Source organism: Crinia signifera, chromosome 9 (assembly GCF_055691185.1).
Source record: "Crinia signifera chromosome 9, ASM5569118v1, whole genome shotgun sequence".
Lineage (NCBI taxonomy): Eukaryota > Metazoa > Chordata > Amphibia > Anura > Myobatrachidae > Crinia > Crinia signifera.
Genome location: NC_139225.1, coordinates 94,782,087 through 94,794,395, shown reverse-complemented (window position 1 = coordinate 94,794,395; position 12,309 = coordinate 94,782,087). Strand labels below are relative to the sequence as shown.

General features: G+C 43.1%; 1 protein-coding gene across 1 annotated transcript in view; it reads right to left on the bottom strand.

Annotated features, from left to right (window-relative positions):
• Positions 1 to 3,120: 3,120 nt before the first annotated feature.
• SEPTIN6 (septin 6) overlaps positions 3,121 to 12,309 on the bottom strand; it is a 62,446-nt gene continuing 53,257 nt past the window's right edge. Inside the window, exon 10 of the mRNA XM_083159404.1 lies at positions 3,121 to 4,113. Within this exon, the coding sequence (XP_083015530.1) occupies positions 4,104 to 4,113 (10 nt within the window). The 3' untranslated portion in view covers positions 3,121 to 4,103. The remainder of the gene's footprint in view (positions 4,114 to 12,309) is intronic.

The following is a 12,309-nucleotide window of genomic DNA, read 5'->3' as shown; positions in this document are numbered from 1 at the left end:
TACTTTTATACCATTTGGGTTATTTACACTGCTTGAATTTCAATACGAACTGGAATAATGCTAGTTTTCTATAACAATGCAAGTACCATCATGTGCTAAAAAAATAATTTTTCTATCTGAATACAGGTTGGGATCATTAGGTCGACATACAGCAAGGTCGACAGGTGTCTAGGTCGACAAGGGACTATGTTAGCAAGGGACTAGGTTGGCACATGCGTTAGGTCGACAGTGGTTTTTTTGACTTTTTCTTTTTACCTGAATGTCGACACAGTCAACATGGACACTATTTAAAGTGCACCTCTTCCCCTCGCATCGCTCGTGATGCTTCAGACACGGTGCCTCGCTGTGTTCCGGCACACTATTTTATTCTCCTACCACGCAATAGTGGATGGTAGGGCATGAGGTACAGCCTTTCGGCTCAAAAAACAGTAAAAACAACCCATGTCGACCTTTTGACTGTCGACCTAACCCATGTCGACCTAGCTGTATGTTGACCCAACGGTGATGACTTAATGACTGTCGACCTAGTTGGGGTCAACAATTCAACTGTATCTCCTGCATACAGTGCCCCCCTTACCACTTTATGTTCATAAATGAACCCCTAAGTACTTAAGGTCAGATGCCCTAAGCTTAAAAAGTGATAAAGAGAGTGATAAACAGCCAACCAATCAGCTCCTGCCTGACATTTCTCAAAAATCTGTTACATGGAAGATAGGCGCTAATTGTTTGGTTGGTTATCACTCTCCATTTTATCACTTTTGTAGCTTAGTGCATCTGGCCCATAATGTTCTGTATGACCCCTTACGATGCTTACAGGCATGAGAGATTACTTTTTAAATAATTACATAATTTGGTACTTGTGTAGTTTCACGGCGCCGTGCTACTTCCGGGTTCTACGCTCGCCACAAACTATCGAAAATAAACTAACTTAACTCCATGCCAACATGAATAGTTCATACCCCCACTATCCATGTTGGCATGGAGTTGATTTTAGATAGCGTGGCGAGCGTAATCATGAATAGATCGAGGGGCAGAGTTCTTTGATTGGCCGGTAATAAAGTACCAGCCACTTTATCACTTTACCACGCTTAATAAATCTGCCCCTAAGTACCAATCAATCAGCATCTATCATTTTTCTAGCTTTATCTCTCGCCAAGATTCGATTTCCTCCGGAGTATTCTCACATTACTCCCCCATCCATATTCTATGGAAATGCATAAAAATAACAACACAAATACAAAGTGAAATAAGTTGCAAGTTTATAGAGTTAAAGTGGTTTCCTGTAGCAACCAGATATTAGAAGGAGCTAAATAAACAATAAATAGAATGTGATTGGTTGCATAGTACATCGCCACTTCTATAAATCTGCATCTTGGTAAATATAACTAAGGGCAGTATTCAATGAGAAAAATTTGCTGTGTTTTATGACGAGTTTGTGCTATTTTCGCGTTGGAAGGAGCATTTTGCTCTCCAAAAGTGAACCACCCTATCCAATGTGATATTTTCGCCGTCTTTTTAAGTGATTTTCGCCGTGTAGCAATTCTCCATCTTTTCATGGAGAACTGGAATGTGAACTTTTAAACTAAAAGTTTTTTTTTTTTTTTATTTTGGTGTAAAAAAAAAAAAAAAATCTGGATTTTTTTTCTGTGAAGGGGCATGTTATTTTTATTCATGTGCTATAAGTTTGTGCTATTTTCGCGTTGGAAGGAGCATTTTGCTCTCCAAAAGTGAACCACCCTATTCAATGTGATATTTTCGCCGTCTTTTTAAGTGATTTTTGCCGTGTCTCTCCGTGTAGCAATTCTCCATCTTTTCATGGAGAACTGGAATGTGAACTTTTAAACTAAAAGTTTTTTTTTTTTTTTAATTTTGGTGTAAAAAAAAAAAAAAAAATCAGGATTTTTTTTCTGTGAAGGGGCATGTTATTTTTATTCATGTGCTTATAGCACATGAATATATATTTAATTTAAGAAAATATATATATTTTTTTATTTTTTTTACACAGAGCAGCCAGCAGGGGGCCAGAGCTCTCGAGCCGCTCATTAGATATTCATATATTCACTGCACCCGATCATTACATATGCACGATCGGGTGCAGTGAATACTGGGTCCCCCGCTGGCTATAGGGGGGGGGCAGCTTGTGCTGCCTGGGTCCCGGGGAGCCCTCCTCCCCTCCACATATGTTCTGGGGCAGCCAGGGAGACTTTAATCTCCCTGGCTGCCACCGTACCCCGGCTCCCTGCCAGCTCCCTGCCTCGGACGCTCGTCCGCTGCAGGGGTTAAGACTCTTAACCAGAGTCTTAACCACATTGAATAGTGGGAGCAGGAGTGGCAGCGAGACCTCCGGAACAGGGCGAGTGCATGGCGAGAGAAAAAATCTCTCGCCATGCACGGAGAATTTTTCTCATTGAATACTGCCCTAAGTGTGTTCAAGCCACTACAGAGCATGCTCCTATGTTCACAGGGTCCTTTAGGACCAATGAGTCTGCGCTTTGCCAGAACATTGGAGTTACTGATGCCGCATAATCTCAGGGAGAGATATGTGTCAAACCTTAAGACAAGTCAAGTAATACCGCTTTCAGACCGCCCTCTAGACCCGGGTTATTGCCATGTCCTTGCGGCCCCAACACGGGTCAAGGTGCGGTCTGAAAGGGCCACCACGGGTCGAGCAACACGGAAACTACCAGGATTGAACATGGCTCTGACCTGTGTCAAGTGCAGTGTGAACGGGTAGCCTGTGTCTAGCGACCCGGGTCCTTTTCACAGTATGGAGGAGGCAGCACTGTCAGCTCCAAGCGCTGCCTACCCAGCACCCGGATGACGCGCCTCCACTCAGCTCCGCCCCTTGTGATGTCACCCACCCGGCAATAAGCCAGGTCAGAGCTTTCAGACTGCAAATGCCGTGTCCCTCCGGGGATGGGACCAGTGTCCTAATCCTGGGTGCGACTCAGCAGTTGCAGTCTATGCCCATAGCATCTAATCAGCATCATACTGTCATTTTATAGACGTTGGGGTAGATGTATGAAGTAACTTCCTCTCAGGTTTGATAGATCTCAATAGTAAAGTGAAGTAGTGAATAGTAAGCATCTAGAATAACTTGTTAGGATGAAAGTACATATATTCTTTTAAGTATGTTGTTTATTGTAAAAGGAGAGCACACAACACAATGTATCTGCTTAGATAAATATAGCGGGTATTACAAGTATCTCTTCACAGCGCCTCACAAAAGGAGCAAATATCATCATCTCGAGATTTCGGAAGGCAGTATCAGTCTGTTACACCAAGGGTTCCCTACCACAGGTAATGTAAACAGTGTCCGATTCAGAAAATCGCTGCACATGACAGAAAGCCCTAGAGTCTCACCCACTTTAATGTTAGGCTTACATTATTGACCCTGTGCAGAACGGGATTACAGGGGTCAGATGAGGCTACATCGGGAGTTTCATCATTGAGTTTTCATTCTGGATAAACAGGGGTACTTAGAAAAGGGACATTTAAAACTTAATGCACATAGGTTCTGTTTCCAACCTACTAATCATGGAGCCCCTTAGATCATGTTAGAAAATGGTTATTCATCCAGTATTGAATGAGAAAGTAGTGCACTACACCCATTGTCTTGCAATGGATAAATTAAAATTGTGTGCTATCCTGTTGGTTATAAAACCACTGCAGTCACATGGGAAGGAATCTCACCCAAGCTAGACTGTCTTTTAAAAACACATTCACCAAATCCAGGACCAACTCTCAGAATGGATTCCTCGTCACTGACCTGGGCACTCCTCTATGGGCTAATATAATAGCAAGACACATATAGCCTATGTCCATATGAAACAAGGCAGTTACATGTAGGCATTGTGTTACTGACTGACATTAGGATGAAATGCTTCTTTAAGTTGTGTTATTATTACATTGTATACACAGTCAAATGTTAACCCTTTCCTACATCTCAATGTATACCATGCAAGTCACAGAAGAACAGCAATGGTTAGGATTAGTATTTCTCTGTTATAAATTACTTTTTCCTCTCCCATTCCCAAATAAAATGGGACCTCTAAATCTTCTACAAGGAGCAGTCTTCTCCTTCAGTCATAGGCTGAGACAGATTAAAAGAAGCTAGAAAGAGAAAAGAAGGAGAGAAAAACACAGAATTATCAGGACAGGGAGAGACGTCAAAGAACAGGCAATGCAGTGGTTAAAAACAAAGCATAAAACAGTCAAATAGAAAGACCTGAGGTTATTCAAATCAAGTCTGTAAATAAGAGCCATAAAACATCAATAGGATTATTAAAGCCTATGTAAACATTATAGGGATCTTCTATTCCAACATTTGTCAGAAACCTACATGTGAACCCTCCAGTCACATCACTGTAGAATTTCCCACCTTGGTCCACATCTAGTTTGCGGTTGTACCCTGTTAAAAGTGTGTTAGGCAGAATATCTAACCAAAACATTTGGTATTGCACAGGGATTAAAGTGGGGAAGAACGGCGTTCCACTGGTATGTGCTGTCCATGGGTCAACCTGAAAAATGTGTGTCGACCATGTCCATGTTAGCCGTAAGCTTCTGACAATGTTGACCATTCCAGGTGTCGACCTAGTCACTGTTGACCTAGACATTGTCTACCCACTATTGCTCAACCTTTTTACCCATTCCACCTCCACCAGAGCCATGCATATTAATTCCAACAGAAGTGCCTGTCCCCGCAGCTTCCTTTTCTGGCACGCCGTGTGTGCTGTCATGCCGTCACTGCAGCTGAAGTGAGGAGAGGAAGCTGCTGGAGGGACAGAGATGGAGATTTGTATAATGGACACTTACTGTGGTTATATTGTGTAATGGTTACTATTACTGTATGCATGTGTATAAGTAATACTACTGTGGGCATTATATGTAAGCGACACTACTGTGTGGCATAACTTGAAGAAGGAGCATTACGTCATAACATGAATAAGGGGCACTACTTTTTTTGTGTAATATGAATCAATGACACTACATGTCCTGTAATGTAACTATGATTGTGCTACCGTGTGGCATCATTTGAATTGGGGGTACCATTTTGAGTGACCATGCTCCTTCCTTGTGCGACCACTGTTCCTTTACAAAAGTATAGTCGGTAGGGCACAAATTTTGTAGTTGCATGGGGTGCAAAAACCATGGAACTAGCCTGGGCACCACCTAATTTGGTGAGGGGGTGGGAGATCTCTGGCAGGGGAAAGGAGTTTTACAACCTCTCCTAAACCCCTTTAAGCCCTGGTGTTGCACATCCTGTATAACTCAATAAGGCAAAGTGTGCTCCTTCATGTTCACTTTGATAATTTGTAAAAAAAAGTCCAACAAATAATTACTTTTTAGGGTAACTGGGATGCCGACTGATATTGGATAAGGTACCCATTTTTTTAAAGAAATTTATGTGCAAATGGTGGATTGTTAATTTCTGCCACACATCACCAGATTATTGCTCCAACCAGCAAATTAGTTGTTTGGACAGAAAATCTTAAAAAAGGTGCATGGCCAGCTCAACCTAGGCTTTAAAAATGTGTAAGCTGGTCTAATAAAACAAGATAAATGATCACTTTCGTCAACGATGATGAAGTTTGTCTCCTAATCTCCGAGATAATACACAAGTCAAATCATATTCACAGCTTCATGAACACAAAAGGCAAACCAGTGGACAAGCTGTAACAAATTATTTATCACCGAGCAAAGATCTCTCGATAATGGAAAGAAAAAAAAAGTAGTAGTCAGCAGGCCTTCAATATCTTATTGGATTGTGACTGGCCCCCTGGCTTTCTAAACAGTTCCCCACAAGGAAAATGAAAAGAAAAATTAATACAATTCATTAGAAAAAGAAAACATTTAAAATTGTTGCTCAACTATTTAATTATTAAAATATATTCTTCATTTATAAAACACATGTACATAAAATTCACATGGAAATGCTTTGTCTTCAAATTTTTAACAGAAAAAAAGATTTATTATGTAATCTTGGCCTGCTTATGGCTTCTAGGGAAGGCAAGGAAGACACCTAAGATGACCACATGCAGCTCTTCAGGCTAACCAGATGGTGCTGTGGCACAATATGCATAAGCTGGAAGCCACAAGTCACATGGTTGCAGACATCTAGTAATCACTTTAAGACATTTCCACTCCATACAGTCAGGACATCTGGGCTAAAAAAGTACTGTTCTTAACTCGCTGTTTTCCACCTTGGGTATGACTGAGACGTTCAAGGGAATTAGCAAAATTGTGCTAGGGACCTCTGTCATTTATTTATTTATTAACAGTTTCTTATATAGCGCAGCATATTCCGTTGCGCTTTACTGTCATGTGTAACAGTCGGACATTAACAGGCTGGGAAATACAATGATATGATAACGGTTTCCAGAATAAAAGTGATGATTTGGAATCCATATATTTTCTAATTAAAGTACCTGTAATGACAGTACTTGCATCTGTTCTATTGTATGACATTATCCTAGGTTATAGCATTGTCAATATAGGTTTACCAGTTTCTAGTTAATGAATACCATTATTTGTACAATTACAGTGATAGGACTTTGTTTAATCTAGTTTTTTGCTTTTTTATAAAACTGTTTTTGTATTCATTACACCATGGCTGCTATTCAGATCTGATTGCAGTACAGATTTGTTCTCAAAATGGGCAAAACCATGTGCACTGCAGGTGGGGCAGTGCGATATTTCACCCCATTTGTAAGCGATCTGACTAGATTGCTTAGAAATGGATCACTGATAGCTCTGTGTATATAGTCCCGAGCGACAGATATGCGGTTCCGCAAAACGCCATCACACGCAGGGAAAGACTGTACTTACACTGTCTTTCCTGCTAGATCATGGCGCTTTGCCTATAAATAGGCAAAGCCCCGCACAGCACACATTGAGGTGTGCATCACAGGTGTACCATGTGTGCTGAACGGTTGTACTTAAGCCCGTCGCTCAGCACAAAGGCCGGGTTGCCCCATATGTATGGGGCTTTAGTCCATCACCCACTCAAGCACTTAAGACACAGTATATACAGTAATCTGTATCCTAGTCGGAGAAAACTCTAGGGACACTATTCAATTGTCCCCCTTCTCCAACATCCCCACCAGACAGCTATTCAATTGTTTCTGCTTAAGGGTGTGCTATCATTTCTACTCACAGCGCTTAGCACTGGCAAGCAGAAATGTGCAAAGTGACCAGTTTATGTGCACAAAGTGCACTTTTTGTGTCGCACCCAGAAATGTTTTATTCAACTAAACTGGGCACTGCATGGCATGATCTGCATGATAAAAACAATGGGCACACAAAACAATTGCATACCTCCCCATCTAAAAGGGAAATGCAATTTTGGGTACCCACTAAACAACTGAAACACCACCTAGGGCTCTGATGGCTATAGGAAATATGTAACCTAGATGCTTTGAGTAGGACAAGAAACAATCATTTAAGGCTGCATGTTTCTCCGCAGGTGTCAGCGTTACAATCACTTTTTCCAACAACTGTTCGCTATTCAATGTTATATCTGTGCCCTTAGTGCACCACATATCCACATAGGATCTTTTTCAGTGCATAGAAAACCTACCGATTTTACAGTGTTTCCAAAGAGCTAATGTGAAAGGGAAAATGATGCCAATGCCAAGAATAGAACAGGAGTTACATTTTATTTATTTAAAGCTACAGGCAAGAACAGTAAGACCATGTATTACCCTGTATTAGATATGAAGTAGCTATATAAAGCACTACCTTACAGTGACACAATGGGTGGATTGCTTTCTGATGAACATTATATGACTAAACACAGGTTACACCTAACAAAGAATCTATAATTGGATAGGAACACTTTAATAAGGCAAGTGAGAAAAATAAGCTGCAATGAACTGGAATCCTGGACATCATCACACATAGATCCTAGAATATCTGTAGCTGTTTATGCAAATGCACAGTATTATCACACAGTTGTAAGCAGATGTGTGTACTGTATCTATTTCTGTCTCATGCATGTATTAATGTTCACATATTTCCCTGTAAATGGACCATGGATATCTCACTGGGATAAGAGGCGCCACTTATCTGCCTTTGTAACAGTGAAAGGAAAACTACTTTGAGTCAAGGAAATACTGGATGTTCTAAATGCGCAATTCTTAGTATTCACATCCGCAGGATCACATATTAGTATATTGACCAGTCATTAAATGGGTACACATAGCCACATGTCCTAATATGAAGCGGATGTGAAGCCATGAACCGGTCTGATTGATAGACATTGCACTTCAACTACAAGCTCTTTAAGTGAAAATTATATTTATGTGTCTCTTCATTTGCATAGTGTTATATCCCGAGAACACGATGCACAAATCTGTAAATGGCATATAACATGTTAAAGCTTGCATGTGCTGCTATAGGATGCGGTCATTAAGTCGACATGCTGAAAGGTCGACATGTGTCTAGGTCAACATGGGACAAGGACAACATGGGATTAGGTCAACACAAGCATTCGGTCGACATGGTCTAGGTCGTCAAAAGGTTGACATGGGGTTTTTCCCTTTTTTGTACCGACAGATAGTATTTCATGTCCTATCATCCACTAGGGTGTGGTGGGAGAATAAAATAGAGTGCAGAGTGTAGCGAGGCACCGTGCCCAAAGCATGGCGAGCGCAGCGCACTTTATCCTGTGTATATGTCGATTGTGTCAACATTCAGGTAAAAAAAAAAAAAAACACACATGAAAAACCCCATGTTGACCTTTTGACTGTCGACCTAGACCACGTTGACATAATGTTGTGTCGACATAATGCTTGTGTCGACCTTGTCCCATGCTGACCTTTCAGCATGTCGACTTAGTGGTCGACCATATGACCCACACCCGCTGCTATTGCCTACTATGTAGGACAACAGAATGATCAGCGGGCAATGATGAGCAGCAGCAATGTCCTAGTATGTGCAACAGAAATGGCATAAATAGTAGTGGCGTGAGCGATAGTCGTGTCATTTGCTCATGACACAATAGCCAGTAACAGGTGCGCTTTGGTAAGAATTAGCACAACAACTGCCACTGACGAAACAAAACACATTAGGGTGCTAAATTAGGGCAAGATGGTTTTCCTCACATTTACGAGTTACACTTTAGTATTATTGTGTTTCATGGTGTCGGATACATGCTCTGTAAGGATAGAACTCGCTTTATTCGATTATTATATAAGAACAATGAATATACTAATTAAGCGCTTAAAAAAAAAGGTCTAAATTATGGTATTTCACACTGATTTTTGTTTTCAGGATGTATAGTTTGCCCTATTTACAGCACTTTGCTATTTTGGTATCTTATTTTAAAACTAGACGACAACCCTTTTGCCTAGCATTGCCACGTGATTTTTATAACATACAGTAAGCACACCCATTCAATATTTTAATGAATGTGCTAATGGGTCCATACAACAAGCAGTTTTTCGTTATATACAGACAATGAGCTACATCTCCGCTTAGTCTAAACTCCAAAATATTACTCATTGGTTATACAGTGTCCTGGGTGCCTATGAAACACAGCTAATTCATCCTCGGTTACTGTTACTAGAAGTGTGTTCTATTACTCCCCAAATATTGCTAAGCGATGAGATACTATACTAAGCCATTATTGTTCTAGGTTGATTCATGCAATCTTGCAGCAATACCACTGCTTTGACTGACAGCAAAGTAACCACATCCCGGTCAATGCAGAGCAGACCATTTCATATAGCCAGAAAGTCAGGATAAGCAGACACACAGATCACTGGATTGTGACTGGGGATGGAACGCCACAAAAGATAGCAGATAGTAATGGTTATGTTCTGACCTATTTATCAATATTCCGTGTAAATATCCCATCAATCATAACTCGAATCCAGTATCTGCATAATTAAAGCAGTTGCTCAGTATTGCAGCATGTGAGCCAAGCATTGTTAAAGCTATTTAAAATGTTTTTTTTTTTTTTTCTTCAGACAAATACAGCATGAACTAGTGCACCTGTGTATAGTGGCATTGGGCCTGCCAGAGAGAGAATAAAATAATTGGGAATCGGGCATACTGTCTCCAAAAGGTCTGGTGAGCTATTTAAATGTTCGGTACTCTTTACCTAGAACGGCGCCAGCGATTGAAATCGCGGTCGTCGGGGGTAAAAATCGCGGTCAAATCGGGATGGCCGCGATGCCCGCGATTTTCCCATAGGGAACAATGTTAAAAAGGCAGATTGACCGCGATTTGACTGTTAAATGCCTCAATGGACCCGATTTGGCCCTAGGAATCAATGTTAAATGGGCCACAGAGGCCAAATAAGCACAATTAACCCTTAAATGTCCCCCCCAATTTTTAACGCCACCCCACGATCCACGCGAACCCGAAGCGTGGCGAGCGCAGCGAGCCCGCGAGGGGCGGCGGTACGCGTCCTCCGACCTTTTCATGCCCTACTATCCACTAGGGCGTGGAGTGAGAATATAATAGTGTGGCGAGCGCAGCGAACCACCGAGCCCGAAGCGTGGCGAGCGCAGCGCGCCCCGCGAGGGGACGCGGATACCTACACAGTTATACGCGTCCCCTCGTGGGCTTCACAGGTGTCCGTGGCGACGCCGACACCTGTGAAGCCCGCGAGGGGACGCGTCTACCTGTGAAGGTATCCGCGTCCCCTCGCGGGGCTCGCTGCGCTCGCCACGCTTCGGGCTCGGTGGCTCGCTGCGCTCGCCACACTATTCTATTCTCACTCCACGCCCTAGTGGATAGTAGGGCATGAAAAGGTCGGAGGACGCGTACCGCCGCCCCTCGCCACGCTTCGGGTTTGCGTGGATCGTGGGGTGCCGTTAAAAATTGGGGGGGGACATTTAAGGGTTAATGGGCTCTGTGGCCCATTTAACATTGATTTCTATGGCCAAATCGGGTCCATTGAGCCATTTAACAGTAAAATCGGGTCCATCGCGCCTTTTAACATTGATTCCTATGGGAAATCGGGAGCATCGCGTCGCGGGCATCGCGGGTACATTTATGGCCGGCCGCGACGCGACCGACACGATTTCCATGTTTAACATGGGTTTCAATGGGAAATCGCGGGCATCGCGTCGGTCGCGTCGCGGCCACACATAAATGTACCCGCGATGCCCGCGACGGGCGCCGTTCTAGGTAAAGAGTACCAAATGTTCTATTGTTCCCCTGAATTTGAGGATTCCTTTTATTGAAGACTGTCTTTTTTTGTGGGGGGATACATTGGGGCAGATGTATGAAAGATAGTTATGGGGGAGAAGGGGTATCAGCGCACGTTATGTGCACTGATACCGCTTCTCCCCCATGTATGAAGGAGCCAGCGAGCGGTAAATAACAGGAGCGCTATGCGCCACTGTCCACATCGATGCTGCTATCTAAATGATAGCAGGCCAAATGTATGAACGGTCTGCATTGCTGACCATTCTGCTCGCTGCTGCTTTTGGCTTCGCCAGCAGCAGGGTGGCAAAGCCCTATCTAAACAGCAGGGACAGCGCTGTCCCTGCTGTTGACTCTGGGCTGCACTGGGGATCTCGCGTGAGTAGTGAGATCCTAGCATGCCCAGTCCAGCCGGCCGGGGAGGAGATGGCGCATCAGTGTAAACTGAAGCGCTATCTCCAGGAGGGGACATCGCCGGAGGGGGGAGTTAGCGCTCCCCCGCTTCGACAGACAAGATGTTAATACATTTTGGTCGGTCTCCCCTCCTGCTTCGCCTCGTTAATGAGGCGATGCAAGAAGTATTATAGCAGTGCACTAAGCGCCGCTATATATATATATAATCTGCCTCAGTGGGTGGTAGATGGATAAGTGTGCACAAGATCGCTTGGTGAAGTGTACGCACAATCGACAGTCAGGATCCAGACACCTTTTAGATACATATGCTAATCCTCCCTCCCTAACCCCAACCCTGCCGCCCCACAGCTTAACCCTAACCCACTATTGATATTTTGTAATTACTACAACTGTAAGTACTGGCATTTTTGGTGTTTTGCCTCATTTTATAGGAGCACTGTCTCCCTCTACAGCAGCTGAGGTTTGCTGGCATAGTGTATTTAACCTGTAAAGGGCTTTCATTTGTGTTTCTGGCTATCTACTAAGGGGTGCCGGATGACTTCCCAACAGTCGGGATTCCAACAGTTATTACACCGATGTTGGAATCGTGACTATCAAAACCTGACAGAGGGGCTATTCTCCCTAGAATGTGTGGCAAGCTTTGTTGTACTCGCCCCACTGTCTGAGTCCCGGCTGTCAGGATCAGGCGTCAGAGTAATAACTGCCAGAATCCTGACTGTCGGCTCGCTATTCCCCTCC